The sequence below is a fragment of the Lacerta agilis genome, chromosome 7, assembly GCF_009819535.1.
Source record: "Lacerta agilis isolate rLacAgi1 chromosome 7, rLacAgi1.pri, whole genome shotgun sequence".
In the NCBI taxonomy this organism is placed as follows: Eukaryota; Metazoa; Chordata; class Lepidosauria; order Squamata; family Lacertidae; genus Lacerta; species Lacerta agilis.
In genome coordinates this window covers 890,610-913,258 of record NC_046318.1, presented here as the reverse complement: position 1 = coordinate 913,258, position 22,649 = coordinate 890,610, and the positions used below count along the sequence as shown (strand labels likewise).

The following is a 22,649-nucleotide window of genomic DNA, read 5'->3' as shown; positions in this document are numbered from 1 at the left end:
GTTTGCAGGACTGTGAGCCCAGCTCAGTTCTGGCACTCAAAACAGGTCAGCTACTGCTCAAAAGCACCATGCTCCTTAATTCTATGTCTTTTGCACCTGGCTCCAACTGGTGGATCACGAGGCTTCCAGCAAAACAGAAGCGCAGGTCCTGCAAGGCAGAAGTTTGTCATCTGCTGTGTCAGAAGGGAGCTAGCTGTTCTAACAGCAGATGCTCATAGCTGCTGTTGGTCACAAGGAAGAGGAGAAGGAAGAGCTCACTTGGGAAGCCTCTGTCAAAGCTATGCTTGCTATGGAAAAAAGCTGGTTTCAGTTGTGTAGCAGTCAGTGGAAACAAGCAATGGTGCTGGCCTTTCTGCACTCATCAGGTTTCCCCTTGTGAAAAATCAGCCATTGACCTGGTTTCTGTGCCACCCTGAAGCCTTTCAGAGCTATCCACCATACTCTATCACATCTTCCTTCCTCAGAAACCATCCTGCTGGTTCCTGACACTTTATAACAGGGAGAGGTGCAGCAAAAACGGGCGTTAGCTGTAGTTGTTCTGCCTCAGTTGACTTTGTTTTCCAACCCTTGAGGTTCTTTTCAGCACAATAGTTCTGTGTCAGCTCTAATGTGGGCAAAACAAAACAGGCTGCATTTCCGACAGATACATGACAAGGCCTTGATGTGCCTATTTATTCTCCATACCACACTAGGCAAAAAAAAAAAACACCAACCCCACAATCTTTTAACCCGCAGGCACACCACTTTCTTGGAACCAAAGCACAACTCTGATATGGAGGCCAAACAATTTCCATATATCAATGCTAATTCACTTAACACCACTGGATAAATCACAGAGTTGAGGAAACAGGTTGGTTGCTTGGTACTGACTCTCCTAACAAAGCATTACAGCAGGGAGAAGTGAAACATATTTCTTTATTCACAGGTTTTAATCACTCCCACTATAATCTCTCTGATATATCTCCTGATATATCCCTTCCTGCTTTGATCCTCCATCTCTCCTACCAGTAGCAGATGGCAAAGTGGGCAGAGGCACTTATAGCTGACCTTCTGGCCAGTAAGTCACTGTGGTTTACTGGGAAGGGGAATGGCAAAGCAGCAGAAACGGCAGCGTGGTGTAAAAGGACTGGCAGGAGTGCCAAATGAGCTCTGCTGGTGTCTTTGCCTTGTGCTGACCTCACTGCCACCTTGACCCTCCTCCTCCCAGTAAGCAGCAGCAACTCACCTGCTGGGAGGTTAGGTAAGTGTCTCCACCCCACCAAGCTGCCTACACAAGTTTCCTCCTTGTTCAAACTACTCTGCTCATTCTCCCGCACTGCCCCTCATGCCTGGAATTCCCTCCCAGAACATTTGCGTGGTGCTACCTCTCTCTTCTCTCAAAACCCATGTTTTCAAGTGCTGTCTTTGGTTTACCTTTTTACTCCTCATGACCACAAGAATGAAGGACCTTAAGTGTCTTTGTGGATTCTGTCCCCACTATCCTCTCCCCTCCCCTCCCCTCTCTCTCTCCCTTTCAAAATTGACACTAAGCTCCTCAAGGGGAAAGAACATGCCTTTTCTTGCTTATGCTGCTCTGCAAAAATATTGATCAAGTTACATAGAATGAACAGTTCTACCAGCAGTTTTTTAAACCTAAATATTCCAGTGCAATCCTGAGCATGTTCAGTGAAAGATAAGCTCCTCAGAGTAGTAACTCAGGTTGAACCTTAAATGCAATTAAAAAGTGTTCACTAAACTTATTCCACTGGGAAGAAAGAGTCCTAGGGCAGTAGTGACTCTGCAGGGGCCTGATCCTATTTGTACAAGAAAATGCTCGTTCCTTTCCACTGCCTTGTAAAATGCAGACCAAAACAGTTTGCTGTTGTTTTTCAAGTTGTCTCAAGGGGGTGGCATTTCCTTAGGCTGTTCATGAGGAACTAGCTGACTAGGAAGACACTTGGCCAGACCCCTCATAGAATCATAGAGTTGGAAGAGACCCCAAGGGCCATCCAGTCCAACCCCCTGCCAATCAGGAAACACCATCAAAGCATTCCTGACAGATGGCTGTCAAGCCTCTGCTTAAAGACCTCCAAAGAAGAAGACTCCACCACACTCCTTGGCAGCAAATTCCACTGTCAAACAGGTCTTACTGTCAGGAAGTTCTTCCTAATGTTTAGGTGGAATCTTCTTTCTTGTAGTTTGAATCCATTGCTCTGTGTCCGCTGCTCTGGAGCAGCAGAAAACAACCTTTCTCCCTCCTCTATATGACATCCTTTTATATATTTGAACATGGCTATCATATCACCCCTTAACCTTCTCTTCTCCAGGCTAAACATACCCAGCTCCCTAAGCCGTTCCTCATAAGGCATCGTTTCCAGGCCTTGGACCATTTTGGTTGCCCTCCTCTGGACACGTTCCAGCTTGTCAGTATCCTTCTTCAACTGTGGTGCCCAGAACTGGACACAGTGTTCCAGGTGAGGTCTGACCAGAGCGAAATACAGTGGTACTATTACTTCCCTTGATCTAGATGCTATACTCCTATTGATGCAGCCCAGAATTGCATTGGCTTTTTAAGCTGCTGCATCACACTGTTGACTCATGTCAAGTTTATGGTCTACCAAGTCTCCTAGATCCTTTTCACATGTACTGCTCTCAAGCCAGGTGTCACCCATCCTGTATTTGTGCATTTCATATTTTTTGCCCAAGTGTAGTACTTTACATTTCTCCCTGTTAAAATTCATCTTGTTTGCTTTGGCCCGGTTCTCTAATCTGTTAAGGTCATTTTGAAGTGTGATCCTGTCCTCTGGGGTATTAGCCACCCCTCCCAATTTGGTGTCATCTGCAAACTTGATCAGGGTGCCCTCAAGCCCATCATCCAAGTCATTGATGAAGATGTTGAATAAGACTGGGCCCAAGACAGAACCCTGTGGCACCCCACTAGTCACTTCTCTCCAGGATGAAGAGGAGCCGTTAATGAGTACCCTTTGGGTTCGGTCAGTCAGCCAGTTACAAATCCACTGAATGGTAGCATTGTCTACCCCACATTTTACCAGCTTCTTTACAAGAATATCTTGGGGCACCTTGTCAAAGGCATTGCTGAAATCAAGATAGGCTACATCCACAGCGTTCCCTTCATCTACCAGGCTTGTAATTCTGTCAAAAAATGAGATCAGGTTGGTCTGACATGACTTATTTTTCAGAAACCCATGCTGACTTTTAGTGATCACAGCGTTCCTTTCTAGGTGCTCACAGACCGTTTGCTTAATGATCTGCTCTAGAATCTTTCCTGGTATTGATGTCAGGCTGACTGGGCGGTAATTGTTTGGGTCTTCTCTTTCCCCCTTTTTTAAAATAGAGACAACATTTGCCCTCCTCCAGTCTGCTGGGACTTCGCCTGTTCTCCAGGAATTATCAAAGATTACTGCCAGTGGTTCTGAAATCACCTCTGCCAGTTCTTTTAATACTCTTGGATGTAGTTCATCTGGCCCTGGAGACTTGAATACATCTAAACTAGCCAAGTATTCTTGTATTACCTCCTTACTTATTCTGGGCTGTGTTTCCCCTGCTGAATCATCTGCTCCATGTTCTTCAGGTTGGGCATTGTTTTCTTTTTTGGAGAAGACTGAGGCAAAGAAGGCATTGAGGAGTTCTGCCCTTTCTCTGTCTCCTGTTCGCATTTCACCATCTTCAGTGACCCCACTGTTTCATTGTTCTTCCTTTTGCTACGGACATACCCATAAAAGCCCTTTTTATTGCTTTTAACCTCTCTAGCAAACCTGAGTTCATTCTGTGCTTTAGCTTTTCTGACTTTGTCTCTACACTTGCTGGCTATTTGTTTGAATTCCTCTCTGGTGATTTCCTCCTTTTTCCATTTTTTGTACATATCCCTTTTAAATCTTAAATCAGTTAAAAGTTCTTTAGATAGCCACCCTGGCTTCTTTAGGCACCTTCCATGTTTTTGTCTCATTGGTACTGCTTGAAGTTGTGCTTTTAATATCTCCCTTTTAACAAACTCCCATCCATCATGAACTCCCTTCCCTTTTAGTATTACTGACCATGGGATCACACCCAGCATTTCCCTAAATTTTCTGAAGTCGGCTTCCTTAAAGTCTAGAATTTGAGTCTTAGTATGCTTGGTTGCTCCTTTCCGCTGTATAATAAACTCCAGAAGAGCATGATCACTCCCACCTAATGATCCTGCCACTTCTACCCCACTTACCAAGTCATCACTATTGGTTAAGACCAGATCTAAAATGGCTGATCCTCTTGTTGCTTCTCCCACTTTCTGGACAATGAAATTGTCTGCAAGGCCAGTGAGGAATCTGTTCGACCTTGTGCTCTTGGCTGAGTTTGACATCCAACAAATATCAGGATAGTTGAAATCCCCCATTACTACTATCTCACTTCCTTTTGAATGCTTGGTCATCTGTTCCAGGAAAGCATCATCTGTGTCCTCAGTTTGGCTTGGGGATCTGTAGTAAACTCCCACAATGAGATCACTGTTATTTTTCTCTCCCTTAATTTTGACCCAGATACTCTCAGTTTGGCTTTGAAGTTTTAAATCCTGGATCTCTTCACAGGTATACACATCCCTGACATATAATGCCACTCCTCCTCCTTTCCTGTTTGGTCTATTTCTCTGAAATAGATTGTATCCCTCTATTACTACATTCCAATCATGAGACTCATCCCACCAGGTTTCAGTGATGCCTATTATGTCATATTTAGTTTGGTGTACCAAGAGCTCAAGTTCATCTTGTTTATTTCCCATGCTCTGTGCATTAGTATACAGACATTGAAGACCATTGATCATTCCCCCTAGTCTCTTATTTAAGGATTTTTCCTTCCCACCACTAGGTCTGCGTGCTGTTTGCTCCATTTGGTTCTTGACATTTGGATGATCATCACCTCCTTACTTATTCTGGGCTGTTTCCCCCCTGCTGAATCATCTGCTCCATATTCTTCAGGTTTGGCATTGTTTTCTTTTTTGAAGAAGACTGAGGCAAAGAAGGCATTGAGGAGTTCTGCTCTTTCTCTGTCCCCTGTTCGCATTTCACCATCTTCTCCTCTAAGTGACCCCACTGTTTCCTTTTTCTTCCTTCTGCTACGGACATATCCATAAAAGCCCTTTTTATTGCTTTTAACCTCTCTAGCAAGCCTGAGTTCATTCTGTGCTTTAGCTTTTCTGACTTTGTCTCTACACGTGCTGGCTATTTGTTTGAATTCCTCTCTGGTGATTTCCCCCTTTTTCCGTTTTTTGCACATATCCATTTTGTACATATCCCTCGATCTCCTTGAGGGCACAAGGCAGAAGCAGCAGCTTTAAAAGATCCCAGAGCATGGTCTGTGCAGGCACTAAATCCTGTATGGATGACAGCACAGATGTCCAGCTCAGTTACAGGTGAGCCACCTATTTCTGCCTGGGTTTTAATAGGAGCATGGGGAATTTATAAGACCTTAGATGGAAAGGGGGAGGAGCTTAGGAAGACACTTTTAATGAGAAAGTCACACAAAGGTTATGTTTGCCAGGGGGAGAAAGAATCATAGAATCATAGAGTTGGAAGAGACCACAAGGGCCATCCAGTCCAACCCCCTGCCAAGCAGGAAACACCATCAAAGCATTCCTGACAGATGGCTGTCAAGCCTCTGCTTAAAGACCTCCAAAGAAGGAGACTCCACCGCACTCCTTGGTAGCAAATTCCGCTGTCCAACAGCTCTTACTGTCAGGAAAGAGAAAGAGAAAGACTGCTAAACCTGTGCCATTGGTCTTTAAAAATATTTGGATTATGCAAAGGACAAGAACTATGCAGACTATGGAGATGATGATAGATAGATAGATGATAGATATTCACACACACACAGTCTAACTTTATTGTTTTGGGGTTTGTTTTATTTTGGGATGGGGTGTTGGTGTTTTCTGGCTCAGATTCCATTCACCTTGAAAAGGCGTGAGATGCTCCTCCCAGACTCAAGGGCAGCTTCAAAGGGCATGGGAGGACATTGAGGTGCCCATGGGGGGGGTGTCAGCAGGAGCACTGCAGGGCTGGGATCAGCCTGTACAGAACAGGAGGACAACTACTTGCTGCTTCTGCCCGCAAGAGCCTCTGTGCCAAGTGGTGCCTTCCTTGGCTGGAGACTTTTGCTCCTCTTGTGAAATCCCTCCACAATTAAGACCCTGCTCAAGGCAACGCACAGCAAGAAAAGATTTGGGTAATTGCAAAAATATAACGAATGCAGACCTAAGCAAGAAATAAAAACATACCAGAATGTACGTGACAAAATTAAACCACCCCAACGTAAGTCATAACGAAATCTAAAAATAAAAATACAAAAAGCCAATAGCAGTAGCAGCAAAATTAATGTCTCCGAAATGAAATCTTCGCCCCAACGAAAAGACTCTTAGGCAACACCCCACCCCTAGAGTCTGCAGACACCCCAAGATGCAGATCTTGAAGGACTCTGAGATAAGGTGATCTCTGGCCTCTCAAGCAGGCCTCCACTTTTGTGGCGGGAGTCTGGGTTGTGGGGCCAAAATGTCCTTGTGTGGTCAGTGCCGGCATCTTTTTTTCTGGATCTTGGAAATATTATCAGTACATTTTCAACTTCTTGGTACAGCCCAAAAGACCTGTCCAATGTTTTCATATGAATTGAGAGTATGTCTTACATCCCAACCCCAGTATTTCTAGCAGGAGAGAGAGTTCTGAGACAAACATGAAAAGTCCCTCGACAGGCAATCTGAAATGAAAATGACTCTCCTAAACCAACACCCTATCAGCCTGGCTAAACCATATCCAGTTCTCCTCCTCCTTCCCCTGCAACTGCAGAAGTGAAAACAAAAACTACTTCGGGTGTCTTGAGCATTAACCCGACTAAAATAGCTTTTCCTCTCCAAGTATGAGTGAAATGATAAGTCATTTGAAATAAGCCAATGTACACTAACACTCCAGGGAAACTATATTTTCCTGTAATATGAAATTAGTGCATTGTTTTATATAGGCATTAACATTTACAGCATTGCAAGTTTGAGTGACCTAGTAACGATGAATGACTGGTCAGAGCCCATTTAACAGTGTTAATGTTTCTTAATGGCTGTGGTGGTTTCCTGAATGCTCAGGTAGGGCAGAGATCATGGCCGGATAAGCACATGATACAGTCAAGTTAAAGCTAAATCACATTCAAGTGGAATACAGCTCTGACTCTTTAAATTTCATTCAAACAGCAGCCATGCTTGCCTTTTTCCTGATGAAAACTCTCTGCCCCATTAGCACAAAACTACAGGCACACAGACTCCCAAAAGGATATTATCTTCTACCTGCACTGGGCATGCCTGTTTTGGCCTCCAGTTATGTTCTGCTTCAATATTGGCAAAGAAAATAAATACATAATAAACCTTCCGTTCCAAATCCTATAGCCCTGCTGCTCAGAAGTAGACAGCATGCCACTTCTACAACTATGAATTAATCGGATGTACAAGTTCAATACAATAATGCTTCACTAGCAAAGGGATTCGGGTGGCGCTGTGGTCTAAACCACAGAGCCTAGGGATTGCCGATCAGAAGGTTGGTGGTTCGAATCCCTGCGACGGGGTGAGCTCCCGTTGTTCACTGCCTGCTCCTGCCAACCTAGCAGTTCGAAAGCACGTCAAACTACAAGTAGATAAATAGGTACCGCTCCGGTGGGAAGGTAAACGGCGTTTCTGTGCGCTGCTCTGGTTCTCCAGAAGTGGCTTTGTCATGCTGGCCACGTGACCCGGAAAAACTGTCTGCGGACAAATGCCAGCTCCCTCGGCCTATAGAGTGAGATGAACGCCGCAACCCCAGAGTCGTCCGCGACTGGACCTTATGGTCAGGGGTCCCTTTACCTTTACCTAGCAATTAACAAGCTTTCACCCTCCATCCCAGTTTATTTAGAATGAAGATCTTTCCTATTGGATTCATTTTCTCTTGCAAGCTGGAACATGCTTTTCATTATAGTAAAGAAAGGCATTGCTTCAGTTACACATCTAGTGTAACCACTCGGTTACCTTGTTCATTTAAACCTGTCACAGCTCCTGACTCGTTTCTAAGCCCATTATTATTATTATTATTCGGATCCTGCCTCCTCCCTGAGTATGATATTCAGTTAGCTCTCTCTGAGATACCTCTGCTGCCTCCTGCTAGAGTCTTTCAAAACATCTTATAAGTCATAAGATGCAAAACACCTGAAATGAACAAGGGTAATTATGCTAACTACTTGTCAATGTCAAAACCAGGCATGAAAGCTTTGAAAGTGCCTTAGTTTATTTTCTGCAACAATTTATCAGTGGGGCAAACATTTTTATAGGGTAGCTGAAATATATGTGCTAAAAGAGCTTACATACATACCAGTATATATTTACACACACATATACATACAGCACATACATCTATTTTATATTTGTCATAAAAGCAATAAATGAGACAAAAAGATATATAGACACGTGCTCATTTTACATTTTACATTTTTTAAAATTTTTATTAAATCTGTATACCACCCTTAATCTGAAGATCACAGGACAGTTCACAACATAAAAATACAAAATTCTAGCAAAGTGTCAGGAGAAAGCCAGGATGTGGGCTGCATCTGGGGGATTAGGGAAAAGCTAAGATCAAGCCACGTTTTGCCCTTGCCGTTTGTTTGAAAGTCAGGTGGTCCCATTTTGCTTGGATAGCAGCAACCTCATCCCGAGATATATGACAAGCTATTCTGCTCTGATTATCATCCTTAATCGTTTTAAAACCAATATACTAACTAGACCAAAGGAAACCCAAGCTGCACTGGGACCACCACTGGAGGAGGGTCCTGCAGATTCTTCTGCTTGGGGAAGCAACTCTTTCAAATTGCATCTGCATTGATGCAATGCTCACTAGCTCATCTTTCAGGCAAAATTATTTATCAGCAAGGATCTTAAGAATGCATTGTGACTTTTTCACTGCCTTTTAAAAATCTGCCTTTAAATTAATCAGAAAGTTTTGAATTCAGGCTTCTACTTTGATTATTCAATTATTAATCTATCACATGCACAAACACTTGACACAAAAGGCAGGGTTGTGTATATGCTAAGAATCTAAGGAAAAACAGACAGAGTAATGGTATAAGGTACTTCTTGTGGTACAGGGAAGTTTTTAATGTTTGACTGTGGTTTTATGAATTGTTGCAAGTTTCTATAGTCTCTATAGCCCCAAATTTATCTGAATAAGAGCTTCTATTTTCTCTTATTACAAAACAGAATCTTCTTGCATTTTCCCAAGACTTCTGTAAATCACATGATCCTTCCACCTAAAGAGAAGGCTCATCCATTAACAAGCTATGTCCATTAGTCTGGAATGGATGATGCTCCTTGAAAACGCTCTTCAGCATAAAGGATGAATGGTCATTGATGTTCCACAGCAAAAGACCATACCAAAACAAGAACTTTGATGATATCAGCCTAATATTCCTTTTATCTTACACTTTCTCTTATTACTGTTTTTTCTTCTTCACTTCTTTTGGATTACAAGTGAAGGAGGGGGGAGCACAAGGACAGCAGCAGCAATTACATCTCTACGCCTGGGTGGAAACTGCAAGTCGTAAATGGATTTTTGAAGAGCTTCTTGACTCTCCTGCCTAATCAATAATCATTTTCACACACCCAACAAAGGGAAACAAAGAACTGGATAAAATGGAAGGGTAAATGAAATCCTGAGAAGAGCTTTACCTGCTGTCGCTTCTCAAACTCAAGCTTGATCCGGGACTTGATGCAGTTACAGGTGTCCTGATACGTTTGCTGCAGAGCAAGCTCCATTAATTGTTTGTGATATGCTCCTGCCAGGTTCCCACAGATAAAGATGATAACATTGGCCAGGATCTAAGCACACAGACACACACAAAGAAAAGAGCAATGAAACAGTCCGAGGTCACTGTCAGACAGTCAAACAGAAACAATTTCAGAAGTCCGCTCGACTTCCAAAACATTCGGAAATGAAAGCCGCGGAAGCCCTGTTGGACGTTCGGCTTCCAAAAATAATTTACAAACCGGAACTGGGTTGCAGAGGCGAACAGAGCCGCTTGGCCACCCGGAGCGGCAAACCTGGGGGCACCCCCCCCCCGGGGTGGGGTGTTGCTCCGTAGCACACATTCGTCGTAATGCACGACGCATGCACGCTATGGAATGGCGCTGCGCGTGCGTGCTACAAAACGGAGCCACGGCAAACCCCACGAGCAAGCTGCAGAGCGAGGCTGCCTCACTCCGTGGGTTGCTCGTGGGGTTTGCCGCACCGCCGCTTTGTAGCATGCATGTGCAGCACAACAACACGCGATGCATGTGCGCTATGGAGTGATGCTGCGCATGCTCGCTATGGGGCGGGTGGAGGCAAGGAGCAGGCCAGGCAGCCACTGACACCCCTCCCTGGTCCGCCCCTCGCCTCCGCTCCAGCCGGAAAAAGGAAAGCGCACGCTGAGCAGGCTTGTGAGCAAGCCGACGGCGCACACTTTTTACCGGGCGGTGGGGCTTGGCTTGGGTGTCGTGGGGCGTGTGCCGAGTGTCACCCCCCAACAGGGTGACACCCAGGGCGGCCCTCCGCCAACGCCCCACCCTTGCTACGCCACTGCTAGGTTGTGGCATTCGGGAGCCAAAACGTTTTGAGAACTAAGCTGTTCGGAAAACCAAGGTATGACTGTACTTGGTTTATTTATGCAGATTTTATAGTATCCTGCATCCTCACAGTCTGGGTTATTTTTCAGCTGGAACTTGTGGGAACTCAGTCCCAGCCCCTCTCAGGTGGCTGCCATTTCCATTCTCAGAGAATGAGGGAGCTGTTCATGGTGAATCATGGCACCTCTTTTTCTAGGAAAACAGCACTGCTCACAGTCATGGTCACAAAACCTATCAAACAATATTTTGTTATTTTTTTTTATAAGAATTTATTGATTTTTACAACAAACAAATAAAACACCCACATTAACCCAACACCTAACTGAAAATAGACAAATACATACAGACCAATAATTCTTCTTCTTATATAATCAAAAAAAAGATCTTGATCAAATCTTGGCACAGACTTCCCCTGCCTTTCACCTTCGTTTCTAATACCAAATATTACTTTAATAACAACATATAAAGAATTAACACCTAATCTTGTTTTATAACATGCAAAAATTTAACAAAACTAACTTAACAAAAATTTAATCATATTATAACTTCATATTAATTCCACACATAATTCTAGTTCTTAACACATTATTCTCAATTTAAATCACAACAAATATCCTCTTTCTCTATAACTGCTGTTAATAACAAAAAATTTAATATCTCTTTTCTTAGTCCAAAAACTTAAAATCTTGACACGCCGGATTCAGGTTACCATAGTTTATCATTTTTTCTTTTTACCGTTAATACAGTTCACCCTATCCCCCTTCTGTCCATTTTCTTTAGTCGTCTTACTCCAGAGCCACTCCTCGAAGTGTCATTTTTCCTTACAAGTCCACAGATCCAGACAAAAACCAAAACAGTCCCTGCATAGAGCTTCAGGGTGCGCAAATCCTCTTCTTCCAGCTTCTCCGGTTCACCATACCATTCCTCTTTTATTTGTAGACACAATTTTTTCACCGACGCTCCCGGGCTCTCACCTCGAGAGTTAGATATAACAATTCTCCTCGTCCTTTCATTTTTCCAGAGTCGCCAGACCATTCCATCCTGTTCTTCAATCATCCCCTTCAGTTCCATGCAAAGGCTCCCTTCCAATGCAGCCATTTCTTGTAAAGTCTCCTCTGTGGGATATATCTTTTCTGACATGTCCCGGTTCTAAATCTCCAATTTTCGGTTGAGCAGTTCCAGTCTCAGTATAGTAATCCTTTGTTCATCACTCATCTCACAGTTCATCACCAGATCGAAAACAAAACCCAGCATGGCAGAAGCGGGCATAGGTGTCAAGTTACAGTTTCGATTTTCAAACTTCTCCATCTTAATGCCAGTAACTTTCCACTCAATCACAATCTTTCGCGGCCATTTTCCCTGTATCCAGGGTGCAAGAACCACAGATTTTAAAAAGAGATATTATCCACAAACTTGTTCCCCAGAGGGAGATCAAAGAAGTCTCACTTGTCAAAATTCAAATACTTTATAGCCATCACTGTAACAGCAGTCTCTTAAACTGGTTACTTTCTATCCCCCGAAGGGAGGGAGGCAGGCTTCCTTTCCAAATGTCACCCGGGTCGTTAAAAAAAGTACAAAAACGAGTCCAATCCACTACTCACGGCCACCGGGTTTCTTTAATTCCAAACTTGACAGGTAGAACATTGACGCTCGTCGCGGGGGTGACCGCCGCTCCGCGTCCCGGTTGGGGCATGTCCCCTATAGCCCGGCTCCGTTGCCCCTTCACCCCCACTCCCCCTTTACAGGGGGAGCGAGGGAAGGGTTCAGAGCCATAGTGGGCACAGCCGGGGAGCCCGGGGTGCAGGACGCTCTTCCCGCACCCCACCGGAGCCCCGCTTTGCGGTAGCGGGGCTCCAACCCCCGGGACGGACTGGGTCGCCTCGCAGCCGAGGCAACCCACGACCGCTCCGCGATGGCGTCGCCGCCGGAAGTCCAAACAATATTTTGTTATTTGCCATGACTTTCCCTTTTCTAGGCAGACAGGTTTATTTTTTAGCACAGGAGAGTTAAAAAACATACCCCGACCTTACACACAAGCCCACAGGAGGCTCTCACAGAGTTTTCCCACGTGAGATTTCACCTGAAGTGGCTTAGTCTGAAGCTTCTGACACCGTTAAGTCTGCTATAATGTGCTCCCTCTGACAATGCATTGGTTAATATACACCTGTCAATTATCTGGACAAGAGAGTTGTTTCCCCTCAATCTTCCCTTCGTAACTGGCTTTTTGCACTGAGGCCTATTTAGTGTATGGCAGGGGTCCCCAAACTTTGAATTTTCAAAGAGAGCCAGATTTGATGAAGTGAAGATGCATGAGGACCGATAGAAGTTCTTGAGCTTTTTTTTGGGATTGAAGTTCTTGAGCTTTTTTAGGATTTTACGATAGCAACTGAACTGCCGCAGAGGCCAGATTAAACTGACCAGCAGGCTGGATTGGGCCCCCAATACGGACTTTGGACATACCTGGTGTATGGAGTTCTGGGTGGGCATAAAGATAAATAATAGATTTATTAATAGGCTTAGAATAGATACTATTAAAATAGATTTAGAAGATACAGTTCTTTATCTTGGCCTTTAACAGATATGATGTACACTCTGTTTTGTGATTGCAATTTTTCAAAAATTGTTTTTAATGTTCTATTTTAAAACACCAAAATATGTATCTCATCTGAAATTATAATGATAGTCCTCTCACCCACAAAAGGACAGCAGCAGAACACAGAGGGATAAGAAGGCAATAAAACACGGAACAAGAAATCGCTTCTTTGGAAACTGAGAAAAAAATAGTTGCAAGCTAATGAAATAGATCCCTGCTGAGATTAGGGCTGTGTACACACTACCAGTTTAAAATGAATCTACCGGTAGGTCCTTTTTTTCTCAATTCAGGTAGCAGCTGGAGGGGGGACACAGTATTTCAGGCAAATCTGAGAGTCCTGGATGAAATAATATTGTTAATGATGTTTTTAATGCAACTGTTTTTAGAAAGTTTTTAACTGCAATGTTTTTAGGTATTTTTAATTGTTTTTAAAATGTTTTAACTATTTAGCTGTTTTGTTTCTGAAATGTCTCTGTGTTTGCCGCTTTGGGAGGAAGGGTAGGATATAGGTATACTCAATAAATATTTCAATAGGAACAACGATGCACGTGCTCCGCTTCCCAAATCAGCAGTGGGAGCACCCTGGATGCAGGGGAAACCAGAGTGTGCATTTTTATTATTTATTTATTGAATTTTGAATTTATAAATAAATACAGGGAGGTTCACAGAATAAAATCAAAATATAAAACCACAAATGCATAATTGAAATAAAAACAATAACAACCCAATACCCCCCCCCACCTCTAAAAAGAACAAACACATTTTAAAGGGTATAGGATGTCAAACAGATCAAGCAAAGGCCTGGTTAAAAAGGAATGTTTTTGCCTTGTGCCTAAAGATGTATAATGAAGGCGCCAGGTGAACTTCCCTGGGGGGGAGCATTCCACAGGTGGGGAGGCACTGCAGAGAAGGCCCCGTTCTCGTGCTGCCGCCCCCCAGAGCCCTCTCATGGAGGAGGCACACAAAGGAGGGCCTCAGAAGATGATCTCAGGGCCTGGGCTGGTTCACATGGAGAGAGGCAGTCCTTGAGGTATTGCGTTCCTGAGCCATTAAAGGCTTTGTAGGTCAAAACCAGCACTCTGAATTGGGCCTGGAAACTAATTGGTAGCCATTGCAGTCTGACCAGGATCAGTGTAATATGCTCAAACCGTCTTGTCCAGGTGAGCAACCTGGACCCTGATTTCTGCACCAGATGAAGTTTCTGTTGAAGTATCACAATTATGACTAGTTGGATACTGCAGAGTACACGCAGAATTCCAGGAAGCATACAGTACTGTGTTGCGCAGGATGAAGCAGGAACAAGACGTTGTGACTAGTAACTTGGTTAAACTACGTTTATTATGTACAGCACTCACAAGTTACCGGTACTATATACAGAAATACATAGACGGATCATAAACTCTCTCACACTGACCAACTAGCTTGCCAACCAACCTCCCTCTCTCACAGGAAAGTCATGAGTCATCATGCCTTTATGGATAACCCTGTCCAATAGCCGACCTGTTACACAGGGCCCCCTATTTCCAGGCAGATTAGTTCTCAGCCCAGACTTCTTGGCCTCCAGCCAACCCTTAATTGCCACCGTTTGAAGCTGCAACTCGGCACATAGTCAAAAAAACTCCAACAGTTTCCGAACGGTCTTCTGAGGCAGCCCTACATATAACGCATTGCAGTAATCTAACCTTGAGGTTACCAAAGAATAGACAACAGTAGTCAGGAGCGGAGGAAGGGGGGCGCAGTGGGGGTGGGTAACCACTGAGGGGGGTGACAAAATGCCAGGCAGCACTCACCTTGGGGCCTGCAGCGCGCCCAAGCCACATGTCTCTCATGTGGCTTGGGCATGTGCAGGCTCTGCGCTGCCCAAACGGTCCACCCACTGCCTCCTCCTCAGCTGTAGGGCAACTGAGTGGGAGGAGGCAGGCAAACTCTGGAGGCCCCTATGGGTGGCTTGTCCTGCCCTCATCCTGCCCATGTGGGCAGCTCACTCCACCCCCTGGGCACGCCGCTCCAGGTGCCCAAGCGGCTTCCTCCACCACCGACAATAGTTAGGCTATCCCTGTCCTGAGAGCGGCATAGCTGGGCCGCCAGCCGAAGCTGATGGAAGGCACTCCAGGCCACTGAGGCCACCTGAGCCTCGAGCGACAGCAAAAGATCCATGAGTATCCCCCAAGCTACACTGCCTAAGTTTATGTTGAATCTTCTGCTGTCACCCCCAAATAGTGATGGACAGATCTGTCCATTTCAGTTTCTCATTTTCCCATTCTTGAGTTGAGGTCACCATGTTTTTCACATCAGTATGCAGATATTTCAGAATCTCACATCTCTGGTAAATGGCAGCTACGAGTTTCTCTTTCAGATTTCACAGAGTGCTAGATAGCTATTCCAAGACAAGAATATGTCACCTAAAAAAATATATCCAACCTGAATAATTAAAGCTTTTATGGTGAGAGACCAGTGAACTGAACTTTCCCAGGCCACCCATTAAAGCAACACTTGGAAAACGATCTCCTGCTTCTCAACTTGCTGGGCCATCCTCAAATCATGCTAACTGATGGACAAGACTGTCTCGCCAATTTGCTCTTCCCCATTTAACCGCAAGGCAAAAATTAGGCACAACATGTTTCCCCCCTGTAGAACTCTTAAAAGATAAAACGTGGCCATTTAGTGAAATTAATTGGTTTTCTATTCGCAAATTATCTTTTTCCACTTTGTTTGTAAAGTAATAAAGTGCAGAAGGAAAGTAGATTAAATAGTTTAGCATACAGGAGAATTCAGAGCAAATTAGGCACTGAACCTTTTAAATAAATGAACTTCTACCAGATTATTTATGATTCAGAGTATTATTTTTTTAAAAACAACAGCTATTGCCTCTCTTTGGAAAGCAGTGCTGTACTGTCATACCAGTATGTACCCATAAATCAAACACCCTAGAGATACAGAAGTTTTTGGAACAAGTCAAAATAAGGCACAGTCATTGCCATTCTTCTGTATATCTTTGAAATCTATGGTGGGGCTGTGGCAGAAGTTTAGAGCCAAACATACTTTGTGTGAAAAATATTCATCCAAGGACATTCAAAGCAGCCTTGGCCAGCAGTTGCTTCAGGATCATTCTGCAGCTTCAGAAAAACTCTTAACTTCATTCACCCCCCTCAAAACAGCTGGGGGGCACTTTTAAGAGGGGAAGAAAACGTTCACCCAAAGCACCCGATGCGGTGCCTGCCTCCTTCAGCCTGTGACCATTTGCAGATTCCGAGACTCAGTGCTTCTCCAGTCAAGAAACGATAAGAGGAGTTAGTCTTCAGTGGTCTTTGCACTAGATGCAAGGTTACCACTGTGAAGTGGACACTCTTGGTCATACCTGGATGTCATAACTGGACAGAGTGAAGGGTGTTTAAATGTGTTGTGGGATTGTTGTTTTTGTTGGTTACTACGTCATGCATTTCTGCGTTTTACATTGTAAACCACCCTGTGACCCTTGGATGAAAGGTGGCATGGATGAAACACACAAACAAGGTCCAAGTGCTCTGAGTCATGAGAGAACAAAACCTCCTTAACTCACAGAGATACCTCTCTGTTTGTGCCACAGAGGCAGGTTTCAGTGCAGCAATGTATGGGGAGAGCCAGGGCTGAAAGCTCACGGTAGAGCAGAAGAGGAGTCCTGCTGGATTTCGCCAGGCAGGTTCAGGCATCCTACTCTCAAAGTGGCCAACTAGATTCCTCTGGGAAGCTCACAACCAAAAGAAGAACAGCTCTCTCCCCGCTTGCAATCCCCACTGCCTCCAACAGTGCAGGCAGAACACGGGCATCATGAGCAAGAAAGGAGAGGCGAGAGGTGCTTCAATCCAGCACACACACACCCTGCCTAAACAGCAGTGCAGCAGGATTCCAGCTTTTTGCAAATCTCTCCTTCACTGGAAGCTTTTAAGCAGAGGTTGGATGGCCATCTGTCACGGATGCTGGAGTGGAGATTTCTGCATTACAGGGGGTTGGACCAGATGGCCCCAGGGGTCCCTTCCAACTCCACAAATCTATGATTCTATGATATGCAACCCCCAGTCTGCAAGGCAAGTCTGGGAAATCACCACACATGTCCGCATCCATTCCAACACGGCCCCTATCTGGATTAAGACACTGGAGGGGAGCAGGGATTCTCCAGAATATCCTAAGCCCTTTCACATATGGAAATGATACGGAGGGGAGCACAGAGGGGTATTTTACCAAACTGCTCAGTGATTAGGAAACTTGCACAGACCATTTGTGTGTGTGTGCATATATACACCCTATATACACAACCTTTACACATATCTACACCCTAAAATTGGATTTTATGCACTACAAAGTGATAGGAAACTGTGTTGCAAAGTGGTAGGACAACACTTCCTTGATGCAATGTCATATAACCTCTCTGAAATGAAATGGGAAAAATTAAGGAGAGTCACCAAACTGCAATCTGTAGCAAACAAGACACGCTGGGAAAAACACACAGCCCTCTAATTACTGAGGCATGGAATACAGTTTAAGACAAATGCTCAAAGTGGCTTAAAGGCTAAATTTTAACCTTTAAAATTAGACACATTGCTTTTAATTAATTCTTTTTTGGGGGGGGTCTTGATTAGATTGAAATTCATTGACAAATACCAATGTGATTTTATGCAGACTTGTAAAGAGCTGCTTGCCTGGTTGCTGGCAGGGAATAAAACCACAAGGCAGGGAAGTTTTTAAAGCCTTGGGCAAGTGAGGAAAGATGTTGTGAACTCATCATAGCTTTAGAGGTTCATTTCCAAGGCTGGCTTGGGCCATTCTCTTGTGTGCCCTTTAGAGTAAGAAATGTCACAGGAAATGTCACCCAGGGAGTGTTCTACACCTGTCCTGAAATAGCTGCACTGGTTCCCAATTACAACCACGAACCTTGTGACACCTTAAAGACTCCAAGATTTATTGTGCCATCAGCATTCATGGACTGGCCGTGAGGAGTGTTATCTTTAGCTGGCAGATTATAAGGCACAGAGGAACAACAACATTCAATGGGGCCTGAAAGGCTGTGAAATGCAAGCGGTCCAGCTGCCCTGAGCCATTTCTTTTAAAAGCTCCAGTGTATGCAAAGGAAGACCTCTTGGCCCTGACCTATGTATGCCACAAACCCTATTCTCTTCATTGTAATTTGCTCTGATATTATATTTCTAAATTTTAGCCTGCTCTGGGACCTGAGCATAAAAGGCTGCTAAGAAATTCAATTAATCGTTGTTGTTGTCATCATCATTGTATCATATTTTCATCACCTTTGTATTGGAGGAAGCTACTGATTCAGCATTGGCTGTGTGTTTTACATACAGTAGGCTACTCATGTACTCACTTGTTGGGGGTCATGTGGTTAGTGGCATGAATGCATTTCAAAAATTAAATAAAATGAATATGATCCCAGCAATTTAGAAAAGTACTGTGCTTAGTAGGCAGCACAGATTCTTCCCGGCAAAGTTTTCAAGTGGCAGAGATGCCATTTCAGCATCTCCTATACTTCAGTCCACACAGAGATTGGCACAAGCTCTGTGTTGATTGCTGCTGGCTCAAGAAGCAAACTTTTGACATGGAATTAAAGAGCAAAAACTCCACACTCTGATAATATTGTGGGAAGTCCTTCCTCACTGTTGCTTTTGTGCTGCAGTGCAGGGGAAAAAAGATGACAAAAAGTCGGCTGTGGAAAAAGCTGTCATCTGGGCAAGCCACAGCTCTGCTTACATCTTTCGAGATGTGGCAGCGCTGCAGGTTGGTGACACTTCCCCAATGCATCCCAGACAAGGATGCCTCTGCCAGGGAATTTCTAGCCATTGGGCAGCTAGAACGGCTCGCTTGGCTTGAATCTAGTTTGCCTACCAAACTGGCCAATGGCAGGAAGGCTTAGGGGCAGGCATCCCTCGAGCGGTGCAGCTGACTGAACTTGCAGGCTTCACTCAGGTCTGCTCCTCAGGTATATAAACAGCTGTCAAACCACTTCTTTAAAAAGCCATCTTTGGACCCAGACACTATGACCAATTATCGCTCCATCTCAAATCACCCATTCCTGGGCAAGGTGATTGAGCAGGTGGTCATGGAACAACACCAGGCACACCTGCAGGATGCAAACTATTTGGACCCCTTCCAATTGGGTTTCAGGCCTCATCATGGGACTGAAAATGCCTAGGTCGCACTGGTCGATGATCTCTGGCAGGCTAGGGACAGAGGTGAAAGCTGTTTTCTGGCTGTGCTGGATCTCTCAGCAGCTTTCAATACTGTCACCCATTGTATCCTCCTGGACCAACTAGAAGTGCTGGGAGCTGGGGGCACTGTTATACAGCGGTTCTGCTCCTTCCTCCTGGGTTGTGTCCAGAAAGTAGTGGTAAGGGATGAGTGGTCAGACCGCTGGTCTCTCACTTGTGGGGTGCCTCAGGGTTCCATCCTCTCCCCCATGCTTTTAAACATCTATATGAAACCACTGGGAGAGATCATCCCAGTGGGCCAGGTGTTCACCAAAATTTGGATGATACCCAGCTCTACCTCTCTTTTAAATCGGAACCAGTGATGGAGGTGAACATCCTGTGTGGGTGTCTGGAGGTGGTTGGGGGGTGGATGGTGGTCAACAGATTAAGGTTGAATTCCAACAAGAAAGAAATACTGTTTCTGGGGACAGGGAATGGAGAGGTGTGGGGAATTCCCTGGTCCTGAGTGGGGTAAATATGCCCCTGAAGGACCAGGTGCGCAGCCTGGGAGTCACTTTGGACTCACAGCTGTCTATGGAGGCACAGGTCAATTCTGTGTCCAGGGCAGCTGTCTGGTCCAGGCCAGCTCCATCTAGTATGCCAGCTGAGACCCTCCCTGCCTCCGCCATTGTCTCGTCAGAGTGGTACATGCTCTGGTTATCTCCCGCTTGGGCTACTGCAATGCACTCCATGTAGGGCTACCTTTGAAGGCGACTCGGAAACTATGGTAATCCAGAATGCGGCTGCCAGACTGATGACTGGGAGTGGCCGCAGGGACCATATGACAAAAGTTCTAAAATATCAGCATTGGCTCCCAGTACGTTTCTGATCCCCGTATACCTGAAGAAGCATCTTCTTTGTCGTCCAGCCCAGACACTGAGATCTAGTTCCAAGGGCCTTCTGGCGGTTCCCTCGCTGTGAAAAGTGAGGTTACAGGAACCAGGCAAAGGGCCTTCTCTGTAGTGGCGCCCGCCCTGTGGAATGCCCTCCTGTCAGATGTCAAGGAAAAAAACTATGACTTTTAGAAGACATCTGGAGTTACAGAGAAGTTTTTAATGTTTAATGTTTTACTGTGTTTGATGTTTTAATTTGTTGGAAGCCACCCAGAGTGGCTGGAGCAACCCAGTCAAATTTTGTTGCTGTTCAGTCGTTCAGTCGTGTCTGACACTTCATGACTCCATGGACCAGAGCACGCCAGGCACGCCTATCTTTCACTGCCTCCCACAGTTTGGCCAAACTCATGCTAGTTGCTTCGAGAACACTGTCCAACCATCTCATCCTCTGTCGTCCCCTTCTCCTTGTGCCCTCCATCTTTCCCAACATCAGGGTCTTTTCAAGGGAGTCTTCTCTTCTCATGAGGTGGCCAAAGTACTGGTGCCTCAACTTCAGGATCTGTCCTTCCAGTGAGCACTCAGGGTTGATTTCTTTAAGGATGGATAAGTTTGATCTTTTTGCAGTCCATGGGACTCTCAAGAGTCACCTTCAGCACCAGAATTCAAAAGCATCAATTTTTTGGCGATCAGTCTTCTTTATGGTCCAGCTCTCACTTCCATACATTACTACTGGGAAAACCATAGCTTTAACTATACGGACCTTTGTCAGCAAGGTGATATCTCTGCTTTTTAAGATGCTGTCTAGGTTTGTCATCGCTTTTCTCCCAAGAAGCAGGCGTCTTCTAATTTCGTGACTGCTGTCACCATCTGCAGTGATCATGGAACCCAAGAAGGTGAAATCTCTCACTGCCTCCATTTCTTCCCCTTCTATTTGCCAGGAGGTGATGGGACCAGTGGCCATGATCTTAGGTTTTTTGATGTTGAGCTTCAGACCATATTTTGCGCTCTCCTTTTCATCCTTATTAGTCAAATTAGTGGCATATAAAATTTTCATCATCATCATTATTAGGGGAGAACCTGACTGTTAAAGCAACATCCATATGGTGCTTAGTAGTGGCATTCTTTGCCTTTACAGCAGAAGTCATAAAACTAACTCAGATGAGACTGTGGAAATGCTGAATCAAAGTAAAATGGGCTAGACAAGGACCAATAAACTGAAGCACATAGCTGACAATGGATGTGCTATGGATGCAGAGTTCCCACATTCGGGGAACTGGTATTCAAGTAGTTCTAAGAAGGATCAGACACTCCCTAAATCAATAGGACCACAGCTTAGGGGTTCTCTTTGATCCAGCTTTGTCACTAGACACCCAGTTTGCCTCTGTGGTGTGGCATGTATCATCTTAAGTGGCAAGCCTTGATGTGTGTGCTTTTTTAAGGATCGTATATTATCCTTGGTAACTATGAGAAGTTTTGCATGATATAAATGCTATAAAATGTGCATAAGCCCATCTATGTACAGTAATATCTTTAAGCATTCTGTATTAAATAGTGGGTGGACATAGCAGACGACACAGTGATCCTCCAAGCAGGGCCGGTGCTAGGGTGGAAGGGTGAGAGAGGGGGGAGAAGGAAGGAAGGAAGGAAGGAAGGAAGGAAGGAAGGAAGGAAGGAAGGGGTGAGTGAGTGAGTGAGTGAGTGACAAGGAATGAAGGGGTGAAAGAGAGGGAGGAGTGAGGGAAGGAGGGAGGGAGGGAGGGAAAAGAGAGAGGGGGAGAAGGAAGCTTGCTCTTGCAGGCGGTGGCAGGATGAGTGCCCCAAAAGGAGTGCTTTCAGGGCGCTGATCGCGTCGCCACCTCTCGTAGGGGCAACCGCACCTCCCTTCTCCCAGGCTCTCTGTGGGGTGGGCAGAGGAAAAGCGGCTCAGACGGAGCCCTCCCTCGCCGCTTGCCCCAAAGCAGCGGGGCTAGGCAGGAGCTAAGCGTCTCCTGCGCAGCCCTGCTGCTCCAAAGCAAACTGCGAGGGAGGGAAACAGAGCCCTCCCTCGCAGTTCGCCCCAAAGCAGCGGTGCTGGGCAGGAGACGCTAAGCGGCTGCTGCCCAGCCCCACTGCTCTGCAGGTGGCGGCGGAGGGGGCGGAGAAGCCCGTTTTGGGGCTGCTTGCCACTCTGCCGCTGGCGGAGGGGGCGGAGAACCCCGATTTCGGGCTGCTCCCCCCTCCCCCGCCACTCTGCCGCTTGAGGAGGGGGCGGAGAAGCCCGATTTTGTGGCAACGGGGAACGGCGGGGCAGGCTGGCCAGCGCCCCCTCCATTTTGGCGCCCTAGGCAATTGCCTAGTTCGCCTAAATGGACGCACCGGCC

General features: G+C 45.3%; 1 protein-coding gene across 3 annotated transcripts in view; it reads right to left on the bottom strand.

The window, feature by feature from the left end:
• Positions 1-22,649, bottom strand: part of ADCY2 (adenylate cyclase 2) — a 113,558-nt gene that overhangs the window by 56,136 nt on the left and 34,773 nt on the right. For 2 of the 3 annotated variants that reach the window (XM_033154094.1, XM_033154095.1), the window contains exon 4: positions 9,695-9,844. The exons of the other annotated variant lie outside the window; for it this stretch is intronic. In XM_033154094.1, coding sequence (XP_033009985.1) covers positions 9,695-9,844 — 150 coding nt within the window. The remainder of the gene's footprint in view (positions 1-9,694; positions 9,845-22,649) is intronic. 3 annotated transcript variants of the gene reach the window in all.